Consider the following 16,903-nt stretch of genomic DNA (forward strand, 5'->3'; position numbering starts at 1 on the left):
TGCCAGGCTTGAGGGTGCTTGGTCCCTGTGGGAGGTTAGGAGAGTAGTGGGTGTTGGGAGCTCTCAGTCATGGGTAGTCTCTGGCTCATTGGGGGGGGGGGGGGGGGGGGGGGGGGGAAAGAGGGGGAGGTGGAAGGAGCATCTTGTGTGGGAGCTCAATCAGTGGCAAAGGGGACCTACACGCCCTGAGCTTGCCCAGCTCCAGGTACAGTGCATCACTTGCTCTGATCAGCAAATGTCCCTTTTAGTGCTTTGAATTTCTAACAATTGCCTTAAAGTACATATAAATATAGTAAAGGCACCAAGATATTTTTGCTTTAGTCTAATAGCAGGGACGTACAGCAGTACAACAGTGGGGCCTTGATGCATAGATTTCATTTCAATATATTAAAGCTTCATTCTGGTCCCAACCCCTACGATAAAGCTGTAATGAAATTTATTTTGATATATGTCATAGAAACATAGAAAATAGGAGCAGGAGTAGGCCATTCAGCCTTACAAGCCTGCTCCGCCATTCAATATGATCATGGCTGATCCTCTATCTCAATACCATATTCCCGCTCTCTCCCCATACCGCTTGATGCTTTTTGTGTCTAGAAATCTATCTAGCTCCTTCTTAAATATATTCAGTGACTTGGCCTCCACAGCCTCCTGTGGTAGAGAATTCCACAGGTTCACCACCCTCTGAGTGAAGAAATTTCTCCTCATCTCAGTCCTAAATGTCCTGCCCCGTATCCTGAGACTGTGACCCCTCGTTCTGGACACCCCCAGCCAGGGGAAACATCCTTCCTGCATCTAGTCTGTCTAGCCCTGTCAGAAGTTTATATGTTTCAATGAGATCACCTCTCATTCTTCTAAACTCTAGTGAATACAAGCCGAGTCGACCCAATCTCTCCTCATACGACAGTCCTGCCATCTCAGGAATCAGTCTGGTGAACCTTCGTTGCACTCCCTCTATGGCAAGTATATCCTCTCTTAGGTAAGGAGACCAAAACTGCACACAATACTCCAGGTGTGGTCTCACCAAGGTCCTGTATAACTGCAGTAAGACATCCTTGCTCCTGTACTCAAATCCTCTTGCAATGAAGGCCAACATACCATTTGCCTTCCTAACTGCTTGCTGCACCTGCATGTTTGCTTTCAGTGACTGGTGGACAAGGACACCCAGATCCCTTTGTACATCAACATTCCCCAATCTATCACCATTTAAATAATACTCTGCCTTTCTGTTTTTCCTTCCGAAGTGGATAACTTCACATTTATCCACGTTATACTGCATCTGCCATGTATTTGCCCACTCACTCAACTTGTCTAAATCACCTTGAAGCCTCTCTGCATCCTCCTCACAACTCACAATCCCACCTAGTTTTGTGTCATCAGCAAACTTGGAAATATTACATTTAGTTCCCTCATCCAAATCATTGATATATATTGTGAATAGCTGGGGCCCAAGCACTGATCCCTGCGGTACCCCACTAATCACCGCCTCCCACCCCGAAAAAGACCCATTTATTCCTACTCTCTGTTTCCTGTCTGTTAATCAATTTTCAATCTATGCCAGTATATTACTGCCAATCCCACTACTTTCATTTTGCACACCAACCTCTTATGTGGGACTTTATGAAAGGCTTTCTGAAATAAACCACGTCCACTGGTTCTCCCTTATCTATTCTACCAGTAACATCCTCAAAAAACTCCAGTAGGTTTGTCAAACACGATTTCCCTTTCATAAATCCATACTGACTTTGTCTAATCCCGTTGATATTTTCCAAGTGTCCTGTTATCACATCCTTTATAATAGACTCTAGCATTTTCCCTACTATTGATGTTAGGCTAACCGGTCTGTTGTTCCCTGTTTTCTCTCTCCCTCCTTTTTTAAATAATGGGTTACATTTGTCACCTTCCAATCTGCAGGAACTGTTCCATAATCGATAGAATTTTGGAAGATGACAACCAATGCATCCACTACTTCCATGGCTACCTCTTTTAGTACTCTGGGATGCAGATTATCAGGCCCTGGGGATTTATCAGCTTTCAGTTCCATTAATTTCTCCAGCACTATTTTTTTTTACTAATATCCTTTAATTCCTCCTTCTCACTTGGTTCCCTAGCATTTCTGGGAAGTTATTTGTGTCCTCTTCCGTGAAGAGAGAACCGATGTATTTGTTTAATTGCTCTGCCATTTCCTTGTTCCCCATTATAAATTCTCCCGTTTCTGACTGTAAGGGACCTACATTTGTCTTCACTAATCTTTTTCTTTTTACATACCTGTTAGAAGCTTCTACAATCCACTTTTATGTTCCTTGCAAGTTTACTCTCATACTCTATTTTTTCCCCCCCTCTTAATCAATCTCTTGGTCCTTTCTTGCTGAATTCTAAACAGCTCTCAATCCTCAGGCTTGCTACTTTTTCTGGCAACTTTATATGACTCCTCTTTGGATCTAATACTATCCTTAATTTCTTTTGTTAGCCATGGTTAGGCTGCTTTTCCTTTTGTGTTTTTGCGCTAGAAAGGAATGTATAACTGTTGCAATTCGTGCATTCGTTCCTTAAATGTTAGTCATTGCCTATCCACCGTCATGTCTTTTAATGAAGCTTCCCCAATCTGTCAGAGGGGTTTTGTGGCTCAGTCCCACTTCTTAGTCTCTTTAGCTGATTTTCTGTTCCCCCAAATTGCTGCACGTGCCCGCACTGTGTTTCAAACCAGCCTGACTTAATCACTATGAAATCTGGGGTATCTTCAGACCACATCCCGCCCCCAGCATCAAAACCTGACATTTGCTACATCATTGAGGCTGCATGTTCAGACAGATTAAATCAATGACAGATTTTTTTTTTTTAAATGTGCTGAAGAATAACATGGGGAAGGGGGTTATTACAGAATTGATAGCAGGAGACCCAAGTCAGTTTTAAACACAGAGCAGATACCTTACAATATTTCAAGACTCCACTATGGATAAATCCTTAACACAATTACTCATCGGCAAGTTGTATTTTTCTGCAATGCAAGCTGCCTCAACCATCGCATCAAAAGATTGGGAACGTACGAGTGTGTCTGTGCTGTTATGTCTGCCCGCAGCAATTTTTACTTGACTAAAGCACATTTTTCACAGGGGTGATTAAAAGGGAACAGAAGGAAGAAAGATGTTCAATGTGGAGTGGTGCAATGGGTTATTACACTGAACTTTCACCTCTGGGACTTCAGCTGAACCTGGACAGGGGGTGATTGTCCCCTTTGGTAGTGAGGCTCCGACATGATAAATACTCAACCCATCTTACAGCGAGAGTTCTGGCACAGGGTCTGTACCTGAAACAGCTATCTATCGTTTCAGATGCTGCCGAACCTGTTGTGCATACAAAATGTTCTGTTATTATTTCAAATTTCTAAGCACTTGCAGCTTTTCCTTTTTCACTTTACTCCTTTTGAGACTTCTACTCCTTTTCATTTTCAGCAGCTCAAAATAGTAACGTTGTACCAGTTTTCAGCCAGCAGCTAGTGGTGTGGCATTAGGAATAAACCTCCTACACAGCACTTGCTACAGTCTCTAGCCTGCTCTCGTACAAGGGACAGAAAATGAGTGAAGACTATTCATGGTGCAATAGTACCATCTGATGGCTACAAGATGGCATTGCATCAGAAACAAATTTTTTAAAATGCAGAATGTCTATTGACACCACTGTGTCAGCCAATGAGATGGAGATGGGGGGGGGGGGTCTTATGATAGGACTCACAGCAAACAAGGTCTATTTACTCAGCAAACAAGTCTATTTAAACAGCGCACTACAGCCAACAGTGTCTATTTAAAAAGAGCCTCTATGAACTACAGTAAACAGAACTCATGACCGAAACTACAGTAACGTCTCCCGATAAAAGCATGGTGATTTCTCCAGCAAAATGCAGAGAGTGGAGGATAGTTGCAGAATACAAATTGATTATTTCTCCAGCAAAATGCAGTGAGTGGAGGATAGTTACATACAAATTATGTGCATAAAATCAATCCTAGTCACTTACAGCAGCACGGTCTCCCAGTGATTAACATGGGAATTACCCATGTATCTCCATTCTGGCCGGGGATAGTGGTGTCACTATATGCAGCCAATTAAATAGGATAATAGACCTTAAAGGGGAGGGGGACATTTGCATTCTTTCCTCCCCACCCCCCCACCCCCCCCCCCCCCCCCCCCCCCCCCTCCACATCTCTAAATGCAACACAATAATGTAGACTCATTGTTAAAATGTCCAGTCACCACAATCAACAAGAGGAGCAATCGGTAAATCAAATAGAATACTGAACGATATCATCAAATCTGTGGAGTACAAGTCGAAGCTAAAACTGTAGAGCCCCGGTCATCTGTAGCTTGATTATAATGTCCAGTTTTGGTCATCGCGATACAAGGAAGAAATATAGACCCTGGAGGCAGCACAGAGAGGAACCACAAGACTGATATGAGAAAGACTGGATTAAAAACTTGGGTTTTCACCTTTGAAGTGATTAAGAGGGGACCTCGTGGAGGTGTAGGAGGTAGTAAATGGCACAGAAAAGGTCAATCTGGAATCTTACTTCAAGTTAAACTGTGGTAGTTGGACAAGACAGCACAGGTCAATCTGGAGATAGGCAAATTTAGGACATTCTTCATACAGTGAGAGATCAAAACAGGGAATGGACCTCACAGTTTGGTATGAAGAAAATAGCCAGGCTGCGGCTCTTTCCGCTGGAAAAGAGAAGATTAAAAGGAGACCTGATTGAGGTCTTTTAAATTATGAAGGGGTTTAATAGGGTGGAAGTGGAGGAAGTGTTTCCACTTGTGTGGGTGAGTCAGAACAAGGGGGCATAAGATAGACACTAACAGATCAAATAAAGAATTTAGGAGGAATTTCTTTACACAGAGAGAGGTGAGAATGTGGAACTCGCTGCCACACAGAGTGGTTGAAGCAGGTGGCACTGATGCTTTTAAGGAGAGGCTTGATGCATACATGTGGAAGAGGAGAACAGAGGGATATGTGGGGCAGGGTGGGAAGCAGTTAGTGTGGAGTATAAACACCGGCATAGACCAGTTGGGGCGAATGGTCTCTTGCTGTAGATTCTATGTAATTCCAAGTGATTTTAATCCCATCTGAGAAACCTGCAGAGGTATTTTTAAGTTGCAGGGCCGGTTTGGGAGAACGCCACTCTACCGGCCACCGTTCCCTGTTCACATTCCTGCCCAGCGCCATCCTCCCATCAAACAACAGCAAATCTGATGGCAGCTCATTATCAGCCACATAAATGCAGTTTTCTACTGATGTCAGAACCAGGTAAGCTGAGCACTTTAAAGTTCTGACTGCAGTCAGTGACTGAGGACATGCGTTTCCTGTCAGCTGCAGTTTTTCAAAATACAAAAGTACCTCTGGAGATTCCCCCTCCCCCCCCAAATCAAAGAAACTAATGATTTCTTCAGTAATTTCAGGGGTCTGTCTCCGTTACAAACCCCGTAATGTTTAAGCACTCTTGGTGTGAAAGTTTCCCGACACTGATCCCGAATTTGTCCTTCAGACTGATATCAGTTACAAGTTGCTCAAAGGATTGAAAGTACACATTCAAAAGAACTTGTTCTTCGACTGTTCAAAATACCAAGGATATTTCTCAAAGCTACGAAGAGCAGCCCGACCTGGTTTATCAGATACAGGATCTTGGTCAAAATATGAGCACATTTCCGAGGATTGATGGGAGTTTCATTAAACACTCGGGCCTAAGGAGAGAAAACAGCAAAAAAAAGTGTTTGTGTCGTATCATGAACAATCTTAGCAAAACTATAGGAAACAGCACATCAAAAGTCAGAGATGAGAAAGGCAATAGAATCTCTAGTATATTAACTATCTGATGATCATAACATCTAATTCAGTTCCCTGCACAAATTCAATTCCATTCATGGCATACATAGGTTGCATCTTTTTTTTCCAATCAATGTAATACAACACCCGGCTGTTCTGATTATAACATGCATTGTCTATGGTCTCATAAAGGACTCTAGATCAACTGGGTGAGGCTAGACAAAAGCAGCAGGGTAAATCATTTCAGTAATTCATAAGTAAATGGAGGAATCCAGCATTTCACATTAACATGCTGTGGGTCCCCTATAGGAGCTATTTAATTCAAACCGCATATATGTGCACACGCACGCACACATGCTTTAAGTTACTTTACTGTTCCTTCTTTTCTCTAGAAAAGAGAAGGCTAAGGGGTGACCTGATAGAGGTCTTTAAAATTATGAAGTGGTTTGATAGGGTAGGCGTTTCCACTTGTTGGGGAGTCCAAAGCTAGAGGCCATAAAAATAAGATAGTCACTAATAAATCCAATAAGGAATTCAGAAGAAATTTCTTTACCCAGACAGTGGTTAGAATGCGCTACACCAGGAGTAGTTGAGGCGAAAAGCATAGATACATTTAAGGGGAAGCTAGATAAACACATGAGGGAAAAAGGAATAGAAAGATATGCTGATTGGGTTAGATGAAGAGGGGTGGGAGGAGGCTCGTGTGGATCATAAATACCAGCATAGAACAGTTGGGCCAAATGGCCTGTTCCTATGCTGTAAATTCAATGTGATTCTTTAGGTCCTCGGGAGGACGTGCACCCAGCTCATCCTCTGTAATCAAGTCAGACTGTGGGCCCTTGTGTACGGCCATAAGTGGTGCTCAATGGAGATCCCTGACCGCCGTGAGCCACTATCCTCTGCTTATTTTACATCCTGCTGTCACTCCAATCAAGCTTCACTGGGAGGCTCATAACTGAAAGGGAAGGCAACCAGCTCCAGGTGTTCAGTTGTTAAAAGGAGATCTGACCACAGCTTTGAGGCCCGCAGATCTCCAATGTCACCATGCCTCCCGAGGACCTTTGTACCAAAGTTACGCCATCGGTGTTGGCAGGACCGGATCTCTGATGTCAGCCATAGTACAACTACGTAACACGCCTTGTGAATGTTCACAAGAATTGTTGATTCAACCAACAATCTCTCCAGCCCTTTCCCTTCCACTTCCCACCCCCGCTCTCCTGAAGGCAGTGAATTGTTCTGGGATATGATTCCATGTCCTCACCCACACAAACTTTCCAGCAGGCGTCACTGTATCGTGATCCGCAGCGGGAACTCTAGATGATCTTTACCCTCCATGGGGCCAATGTGGCATCCCACCTGCTGATCTGTATGGGGGCTGGTGTTAATTGTATCGTGATTTATATCAATTAGTGTTAATTGTATTCAGATGGTGTGTGTCAACTGGGGACTCTTGTATCCTTTTTATAGGAGAGTTTATCTAGGGTTTGGTGTGTAAGTAAGGGGGAATCTCTGTGAATAAAGGCTTGGAAGCAACTGAAGACCAGGTTCTAGTATTCTATCCTTCACCATTTGGCTATCCAATTTATAACAGCTGGGAAACTGTTAAATAGCACGGTACGGAGATCACTGCTCACCTCCTGCAGGACAGCACTCTTCTCCAGGTACTGGAATGGGTTTGAGCCCCCACCTGGGGAGAAAAAAAAGGAGGTATATAAAAACCATCAAAACAGTGTAAACTCAGTAATGAAACAACGCCTTAATACAAGAAACGTCCAAGACACTTTACAGGGTAGTGAAAACAATAGGGATAAGGGCATGATAAGAGATTAGGAGGTGATGTAAATCAGGAATGCACAAGAGGCCAGGTTTCCTTCGCCCCACCATTGGCGGTCGTGCCTTCAGCTGCCTAGGCCCTCAGCTCTGGAATTTCCTCCCTAAACCTCTCAACCTCTTTCTCATCCTTTAAGACACTCCTTGAAACCTACTTCTTTGAGTTTTTGGTCACTTGTCCTAATATCTTCTTCTATGGCTCGGTGTCGGATTTTTTTTGATAATCGCTCCTGTGAATCGCTTTGAGATGTTTTATTATGTTAAAGGTGCTATATAAATGCAAGTAGTTGTTGTTGTTGAAAAGATGAATTTTGAGAAGGTATATATATATATATATATATATATATTTATTTCTTAATTAGTGAGGCACATAGAGGGGGGGTGTACAAAAGATGCACTGAGTACATTAGGCTGCAGAGATGGAGCAGGCCAAGGCCGTGGAGGGATTTAAGGCTTTGATGACCTACGAGCCAAATCAGATCAATGAGGTTGGAAATGATGTGGGAGCGGGACTTAGTACAGGACAGGATAGCATTTTGCATCAGTTGTTTATGAAGGGTGGAGGATGGAAGGCCAGGGAGCACGACAATACAGAAATCAAGTCTAGAGGTTGCAAATGCATGGGTAAGGGTTTCAGCAGCAGAGGGGGTTGAGGTACGAATGAAGGCAGACAATTTTGCAGAGGTGGAGATAAACAGTCTTGATGAATGGGATGTGGGGTTTGAAGTTCGGCTTAGGGTCAAACAGGACACCAAGATTTCACAGGACAAGGGAGGTGATGGGGTCAGTGGTAAGGGAGCTGAATTTGTGGTGGGACAGAAATGATGGCTCAAGTCTTCCCAATTTTTAGTTAAAGCGCGACTCATCTGTTCCTTGGTGTTGGATGGAAAGTCTGCTGCCTCATTACTGGATAAATCCCAAATCAGAACACCAAGATCTGTTAATATCAGCAACTTGAGATATATGCAAATTAATGAGCGTGCGTATTTAAACTTTATACGTGGCTCTGAATCCCGGTAGCATGTGGTGCATAAAGGCAGCATCCTTGTTGAACAGTCCAGACAGAGGAAAAGAAAGTGGGTGACTGTGTCTAGGTATGTAAAGTGTTAAATGGCATGGATAAGGTGAATCCAAAATATTATTTTAAGCTAACTCAGGCCCGTAATACAAAAATGATGTAAATTCAAATTAGTGAAAAGTAAATTTAAGACTGACCGAAATAAAACTTACTCAAAGAGCGATAAACATTTGGGATAATCTACCAGGTAAGATCGTAGAATGAAAGATTAAGGAGGTCCAAAATGCCATTAGAGGACGGGCTGAGCAAGTGGACTACTAAAGAGAGATGAGCTTAACGGGCCAAACTGACTTTTCCTCTGTGTTTATTTATACCCTTTAGATATATGGGTGCAGCTTACATTCCAATGCAATTGACAGGGATGGTTTACCCAAAATGGCTACCCATAAAGCTGGCTAATGCCACTTTCTCACTCAACCTGTTCTTTTGAAGTAGTGCCCAGTTCTTTCTCAAAAGGGCCCGGATAATGGGATATGGGTAACAACCCCATTGCAGTCAGAATCAATAAGTCAGGAGGCCTGATGCAAAATACTGCAGGTAATGGATACCTGAAAGCCCAGTTTCACAAAAGGGTCCCCACCAAGATGTTAATTCAATTATTCGCTCCGCAGATGATAGGGTTGCCAACCCTCCAGGACTGGCCTGGAGCCTCCAGGACCCTGCTGCGAGCAAAAACCAGAGAAAAATCCTAGCAGCATTAAACAAATTGTGTTTTTTAAAAAGTTTCTTTGAACACTTTTGTTTATTAGGTATAAAAATAGGAAAAAGAGGCTGTTTGACTGGCAAGTCAAGAATCATCCAATCAATAGAATCTATTCACTTTCCAATTGACGTTTGAAGGTGGTGCTTTGCTAGGATGGACGTGTCAGGTGACCGGTGGCGGGAGTGTGGGGGTAGGGTGGTTGGAGGCAGGGAGGTCACGTGATGAAACCTCCAGGAACATATCCAACCAGAGCTGGCAGCCCCAAGAGACGCTGACTGACCTGCTGTGTTTGGTTCAGTAGGTCAGGCCTGAAACCAAAACCCTTTGGAATTACATGACAATCCCTAAATGTTTAAAGCAATCACCAAAAATGAACTACGTCTACAAGCTAGAGACAAACTTACAGACATTATCATTTCAACGACCTATATCATTAGCCAAACAGACTTGATCTGATTGGGTTGTCAAAACTCCCCTGCCCACAAAACAAGAGGTTTTTTTTAAAAAACAGAGTGTAACAAGAGTTTCACTGCAAATTTGCAATATTTGACTTAACTACAATTTCATCTGAACAAATTTGCATTTACATAGTATAAAAAACACAAGAAAAATCCCAAGGATCTTCACAACCAATTTCAGTAGCAGAAACAAAAATACCGAGCCAGGAAGAGAGAGATTGAGAGAAAACTTGGTGGAAGAGAAGGTTTTTTTTTAAAAAATGGAGACAGGGATGGAGAGACGCAGAGGGGTTTAGGGTTGCAGTTCCAGATGGTGCTCCGCCTCCATCACATCACAAACACAGGCTTATTGGGCCCGGATAATGGGACATGGGTAACACGGGGACGTGGAGGCTAGATGTGGCTTACTACATTTTAGCGAGGAACCAAGGGTCTAATGAGACTGAGGAACATAAAGAAATAAATATGAGTAAAGAAAAAGTACTAGAGAAATTAATGGGACTAAAAGCTGACAAAACCCCCGGATCCGATGGCTTACACCCTAGGGTTCTAAAAGAGGGGGCTGCAGAGATAGTGGATGCATTGGTTCTCATCTTTCAAAATTCCCGAGTTTCGAGAATGGTCTCAGTGGATTGGAAGGCAGCAAATGTAACCCCGCTATTCAAGAAAGGAGGGAGAGAGAAAACATGGATCTTCAGGCCAGTTAGCCTGACATCAGTAGTCGGGAAAATTCTGGAATCCATTATTAAGGACGTGATAACAGGGCACTTAGAAAATCATATGATTAGGCAGAATCAACATGGTTTTATGAAACCATGGGATGTGGACGTCGCTGGCGATGCCAACATTTATTGCCCATCCCTAATTGCCCTTGAGAAGGTGGTGGTGAGCCGCCTTCTTGAACCGCTGCAGTCCGTGTGGTGAAGATTCTCCCACGGTGCTGTTAGGGAGTTCCAGGATTTTGACCCAGTTATGATGAAGGAAAGGCGATATATTTCCAAGTCGGGATGGTGTGTGACTTGGAAGGGAACGTGCAGGTGGTGTTGTTCCCATGTGCCTGCTGCCCTTGTCCTTCTAGGCGGTAGAGGTCGAGAGTTTGGGAGGTGCTGTCGAAGAAGCCTTGGCGAGTTGCTGCAGTGCATACACACGGCAGCCACAGTGCAAGCGGGCTGCTTTGTCCTGGATAGTGTTTTTGAGGATGTAACTAGCAGGGTAGATAAAGGGGAACCAGTGGATGTAGTATATTTGGATTTTCAAAAGGCATTCCATATGGTGCCACATGAAAGGTTGTTATGCAAAATAAAGGCTCATGGTGTGGGTGGTAATATATTAGCATGCATAGAGGATTGGTCAATGGACAGAAAGCAGAGAGTAGGAATAAACGGGTCATTTTCAGGTTGGCAGGCTGTAACTAGTGGGGTGCCGCAATGATCAGTGCTTGGGCCTCAGCTATTTACAATCTATATTAATGGCTTAGATGAAGGGACCGAGTGTAATGCATCCAAGTTTCCCAAGATACAAACTAGGTGGGAAAGTAAGCTGTGAGGAGGACACAAAGAGTCTGCAAAGGGATATGGACAGATTAAGTGAGTGGGCAAGAAGGTGGTAGATGGAGTATAATATGGAGAAATGGGAGGTTATTCACTTTGGAAGGAAGAATAGAAAAACAGATTTTTTAAATGCTGAGAAACTATTAAATGTTGGTGTTCAGAGGGATTTGGGTGTCCTTGTACACGAAACACAGAAAATTAACATGCAGGTACAGCAAGCAATTAGGAAGGCAAATGGTATGTGGCCTTTATTGCAAGGGGGTGAGAGTACAAGGGTAAGGAAGTCTTACTACAATTGCACAAAACTTTGGTGAGACCACACCTGGAGCACTGTGTACAGTTTTGGTCTCATTACCTAACGAAGGATATACTTGCTTTAGAGGTGGTGCAACGAAGGTTCACTAGATTGATTCCTGGGATGAGAGGGTTGTCCCATGAGGATAGATTGAGTAGAATGGGCCTATATTCTCTGGAGTTTAGAAGAATGAAAGATGATCTCGTTGAAACATATAAAATTCTTAGAGGGCTTGACAGTGTAGATGCTGAGAGGCTGTTCCCCATGATTACAGAGTCTAGAACTAGGGGGCATAGTCTCAGGATAAGGGGTTGGCCATTTAGGACTGAGATGAGGAGGAATTTCTTCACTCAGAAAGTGTGAATCTTTGGAATTCTCTACCCCAGTGGGATGTGGATGCTCAGTCGTTCAGTATATTCATGGCTGAGATCAATAGATTTCTGGACTCTAAGAGAATCAAGGGATATGGGGATTGGGCGGGAAATTGTAGTTGAGGTCAAAGATCAGCCATGATCTTAATGAATGGTGGAGCAGGCTCGAGGGGCCGTATGGCCTACTCCTGCTCCTATTTGTTATGTTCTTATGACATGCACATCCAGCAGAAGCCGATAACGTCAGACTATTCAAGAGGGAACTGGATAGATATTTAGCAGAGAAAGCAAGATTGAGCAGTGGGCGGTATTATTTGAACTTTGAGACCAGCTAGATGGGCCACTCGGTGATCCCTTCCAGACCAGCACACCAGTGGGTTTGAAACGTGCAAATATTGACACACTCACAGGGAACCTCTGACTCTCTACAAACACTAACAGACTCCCATTTTGATCCTAGTTTGAAAACCTATGAATGTCAACCGTGGCTCAGTGGTAGCATTCTCGCCTCAAAGTCAGAAAGCTGTGGGATCAAGCCCCACTCCAGAGACTTGAGCACATAATCCAGGCTGAGACTCCCAGTACAATACTGAAGAAATGCTGCACCAGAGGTGCCATCTTTCGCATGAGACGTTTAACATCCGCCTGAGAGCAGACCTCAGTTTAAGATCCCACTGCACTATTCGAAGAGCAGGGAAGTTCTTCTAGTGTCCTGGCCAACATTTATCCCTCAACCAACATCTGAAACAGATGATCTGGTCATTTACTTCATTGCTGTTTGTGGGATCTTGCTGTGCGTAAATTCACTGCAGCGTTTCCTACACTACAAGAATGACTACACTTCAAAGGTATTTCATTGGCTTTAAAGCATTTTGGGACATCCTGAGGTCACAAAAGGCGCTGTATAAATACAAGTCTGTCTTTCTTTACTTTCCTCTTTTAAATACATTTTCCAGTAAATTGAGAAAATGTAAAAAAAATCAAATGTTCTTTAATTAAAACCTATAACGTATCAGATTAACTGAGATTAAGCATAAGGATGTCACTCCTTAGAGTTTTAAATTATGAAATACAACAATCAAACTACAGCAAAAAGAAAAACTTCTGCTATTCAAACTATTCCAGGCATATGTCAATTCTCTACTTATTTGAAGGCTAACTCCAAAATCTCAAACTCCTAATATTTTCCAGAATATCAACATCTGCCCAGGTGCAGGATCTCCTGCACCTAAGAAATATCTTTTTTTAAAAAGTGAGATTTATAAATTATAAACAGCAAGAGCTGTGATTATTTTAAAAGAGTAATCACAGGCTTCCATTTTTGAAGTGGTGTCATTTGGGATTGCCTTGGTTTGAACGGGAGAGTCTGGTAAATTTCCAAAATGTAAATCAGACACCAAAAAGTTTTGTTAATAAAGTAAAATTTTTTGACCCATGTCTTGTGATGTGAAGAGATCATCAGAGATTAAGGTTTTCAATAAACTTCCAGAATCAGCAAAGCAAACACCAAAAACTCAAACCCTGATTCCAGCCCCTGCCCTGTTCCATACCTGTCCTTTCAACTGGACTTGACGAAAGGTATCGTTACCATACCCAGATATCACCAAAAGTGAGTGAATTAGAACCATAGAATGATACAACGCAGGAGGTCATTTGGCCCATCAGGCCTGTGCCAGCTCTTTGAAAAAGAGCTATCCAATTAGTCTCACTCTTTCCCCACAGCCCTGCAAATTTTTCCCCCTTCAAGTATTTATTCAATTCGCTTTTGAAACTTACTACCGAATCTGCTTCCACCGCCCTTTCAGGCAGTGCATTCCAGATCATAACAACTCGCTGCGTAAAAAAAATAATTCTCATCTTCCCCCTTTTCGTCCTTTTGCCAATTAGCTCAAATCTGCGTCTGATCTGATCTGTTTAAATTCATACTTAAACAAAATATTTCAACCCTACATTAACAGTTTTCAACCCTCGTGGCTATTTAGTAGAGCTAGATCTCTGAGTGACACTTTACAGTAAGAAGAGATAAAGTGACTTGCTCCACATCACTAACTTTCCCACAGGCTGTTGGTGCCATAGTAACCAATGGAGGCCGCCGCCCCCCCCCCGACCCGCCTTCATGACTGGGACTTACCAGACTCCTCGTCCTTTTTGTCGAACTTTTTCAGCATCTTTCCAACCCCTGGGTTATATCTGTTGATATTAATGGCGCTCAAAGCCCTAACTGTTTCCACACTCACTCTCTCCCCCTTTCTGTTCCTCACCACTCTCACCCTCCAGCTCCCACTTCCGGTTACAGTCCCTTTACTTCCTGCCAACCAGTCACATCGACACGTCATTCCCCTCCCTCTGCGCATGCCCGACGTCTGGTCCCGAGGAGGGGGCGGGGGGGGAGGAAGAGGGCGGAGTCGAACGTGGAAGGGGAGAAGATCTCCGTCTGAGCATGCGCAACCCAGGGGCGAGCGGTTCGCGGTCTGAGCATGCGCAGTTCCAGCGCCCCACATCCGTGCCGTTTTCAGTGCGCACGCGCAACATGTAGACAGGTGGGACATTTACACCCCCCCCCCCCCCCACCCATTCATAAAAAAAAAGCCTCAGGATCTGCTGCAGTGGTGCAATTACAGTGCTATTCATTCACATGATTTGATTTAAAAAAACAAACTTTTTTTTAAAATGGCATTCTTATTTATCCTCTCCATCACCAAGACCGCCGACTTCCACCTCCGCCCCTGCCTCAGCTCATCTGCTGCTGAAACCCTCACCCGTGCCTTTATTCCCTCTAGACGTGACTATTCCAGTGCTCTCCTGGCCGGCCTCCCATCTTCCACCCTCCGTAAACTTCAGCTCATCCAAAACTCTGCTGTCCGTATCCTAACTCGTACCAAGTCCCGTTCACCCATCACCCCCTGTGCTCGCTGACCCACGTTGGCTTCCGGTCCGGGAACGCCTCGATTTTAAAATTCTCATCCTTGTTTTCAAATCCCTCCCTGGCCTTGCCCCTCCCTATCTCTGTAACCTCCTCCAGCCCTACAACCCCCTCCCCCCCGCAAGATCTCTGCGCTCCTCCAATTCTTGCCTCCAGCGCATCCCCAATGTTAATCGCTCTGCCATTGACAGCTGTGCCTTCAGCTGCCTGAGCTCTGAAATTCCCTCCCTAAACCTCTCCTCCTTTAAGACGCTCCTTAAAACCTACCTCTTTGACCAAGCTTTTGGTCACCTGTCCTAATATCTCCTTATGTGGTTTGGTGTCAAGTTTTGTTTGATAACGTCCCTGTGAAGCACCTTGGGACATTTTACTATGTTAAAGGTGCCATATAAATGCAAGTTGTTGTTGTTGATGCAGGTTATTTAAAAGATAGAACAAAAACAACTTGCATTTATATAGCGCCTTTAATGTAGTAAAACATCCCAAGGCGCTTCACAGTAGCATAATCAGACAAAAATTGACACGAGCTAAAGAAAGAGACAATAGGACAGGCGACCAAAAGCTTGCACAGAAAAACCTGCAAATATATTAAATAAAAACAGCAAATGCACAGTAGGTCCCACGTGGTCTGCTGTGCGTTTACACCTTTCAGACTATTAACAAAAGAGTTGCCACCCATCCAGTTTTTGATAGTGACAATAGTCTTTTTCAACAACTGAAGCTTGTTTAATTTAGATGAGCACCTTTCACTGAGCGTAACAGCTAGATGGGAATGGAGCATTTTGAAACGCTCTGCATCTGTGCGCAAAGGTTTGATCACATGTATGCAAGATGGGCTGGATTGCAAATACATCAAACCGCTCCAATTACACACACACAAATGCAAAACTGGTCTGGATGATCAAAACAGGCTGTTTCTGTGCTGTAAAATTCCATGTAAAATTACCAAAAGGCAGAAGGATGATCACCCTATGTCTGTTTTACTTTCCACCTAACTGTGGAATCTGACAACCGTGAAACTAGTGTATAACATTGTCTTTCAAGAGATAAAGGACCAAGGAACTTGTCATTATCTCACTGCTGTTGGTAGGAGTTTGCTGTGTGCAAATTGGCTGCCGCGTTTCCTACAACAGAGACTACACTTCAAAAAAAAAAGTACTTCATTGGGCTGTAAAGCGCTTTGGGACGTCCTGAGGTCATAAAAGGCGCTATAGAAATGCAAGACTTGGTTTGATTTCTTTTTATGGGAAGCACCTGAGCCCAATTCCGTCCAAACCCAATTGCCATACCCGCCCAGTTTCAGGAAGGAGTCGCGAGAGAGCAACTGAGATGGGAGCCTGGGCGGAATCCTTTCCTTCTACTAACCCAGGGGCAATAAAGCCACGTTGTTAGATCAGATACTAAGGATTTAAACAGAGGCCTTCACCGTCTGCCTGACTCAGTCCATTCTGAGCAGCGAATTTACAAATTGAGGGAGCATAACTATACTTTTGTTTATTATATTTTTTAACACCTTTTTCGAGAGGAATAAATTACATTTGAAACAGACAGAGCCGAGAAATGAAACGTATGCACGCAAAGTCAATCCATTTAAATCGAATTAGCCTCTGCAATCCCTTGGGTAACCTAAATTTCCTTAATCATTACTCTCTGTGAGCAAGCGTTCCTTGAATTTTTATTTTAATGCAGCAGTAAAGCTCCTTTTGTTTCGACACAGCCGGAGACTGCAGAGGAGAAAGTTTCTCCCTTTCTGCTGTATTTAGAACATTTTGGAATCAGCTAGCTGGTTAACAACCAATTAAACACCTTCTGGTCTAAGGTTACCTTTGAATGAATGCCCTGCGTGGCTCTTACTTTCAAACTATAGTTCACCTACTGTGTTC

At 43.5% G+C, this 16,903-nt stretch overlaps 1 protein-coding gene across 1 annotated transcript in view; it reads right to left on the reverse strand.

Annotated features, from left to right (window-relative positions):
- The window catches only part of LOC137334010 (coatomer subunit gamma-1), a 67,887-nt gene extending 53,495 nt beyond the window's left edge, over positions 1–14,392 (reverse strand). Inside the window, exons 1-3 of the mRNA XM_067998411.1 lie at positions 14,229–14,392; positions 7,447–7,499; positions 5,650–5,730 (exon numbers count right to left, since the gene is read on the reverse strand). Of these exons, the coding sequence (XP_067854512.1) occupies positions 5,650–5,730; positions 7,447–7,499; positions 14,229–14,265 (171 nt within the window). The 5' untranslated portion in view covers positions 14,266–14,392. The remainder of the gene's footprint in view (positions 1–5,649; positions 5,731–7,446; positions 7,500–14,228) is intronic.
- Positions 14,393–16,903: the final 2,511 nt, after the last annotated feature.

The sequence above is a fragment of the Heptranchias perlo genome, chromosome 17 (genome assembly GCF_035084215.1).
Source record: "Heptranchias perlo isolate sHepPer1 chromosome 17, sHepPer1.hap1, whole genome shotgun sequence".
NCBI classification, from domain to species: domain Eukaryota; kingdom Metazoa; phylum Chordata; class Chondrichthyes; order Hexanchiformes; family Hexanchidae; genus Heptranchias; species Heptranchias perlo.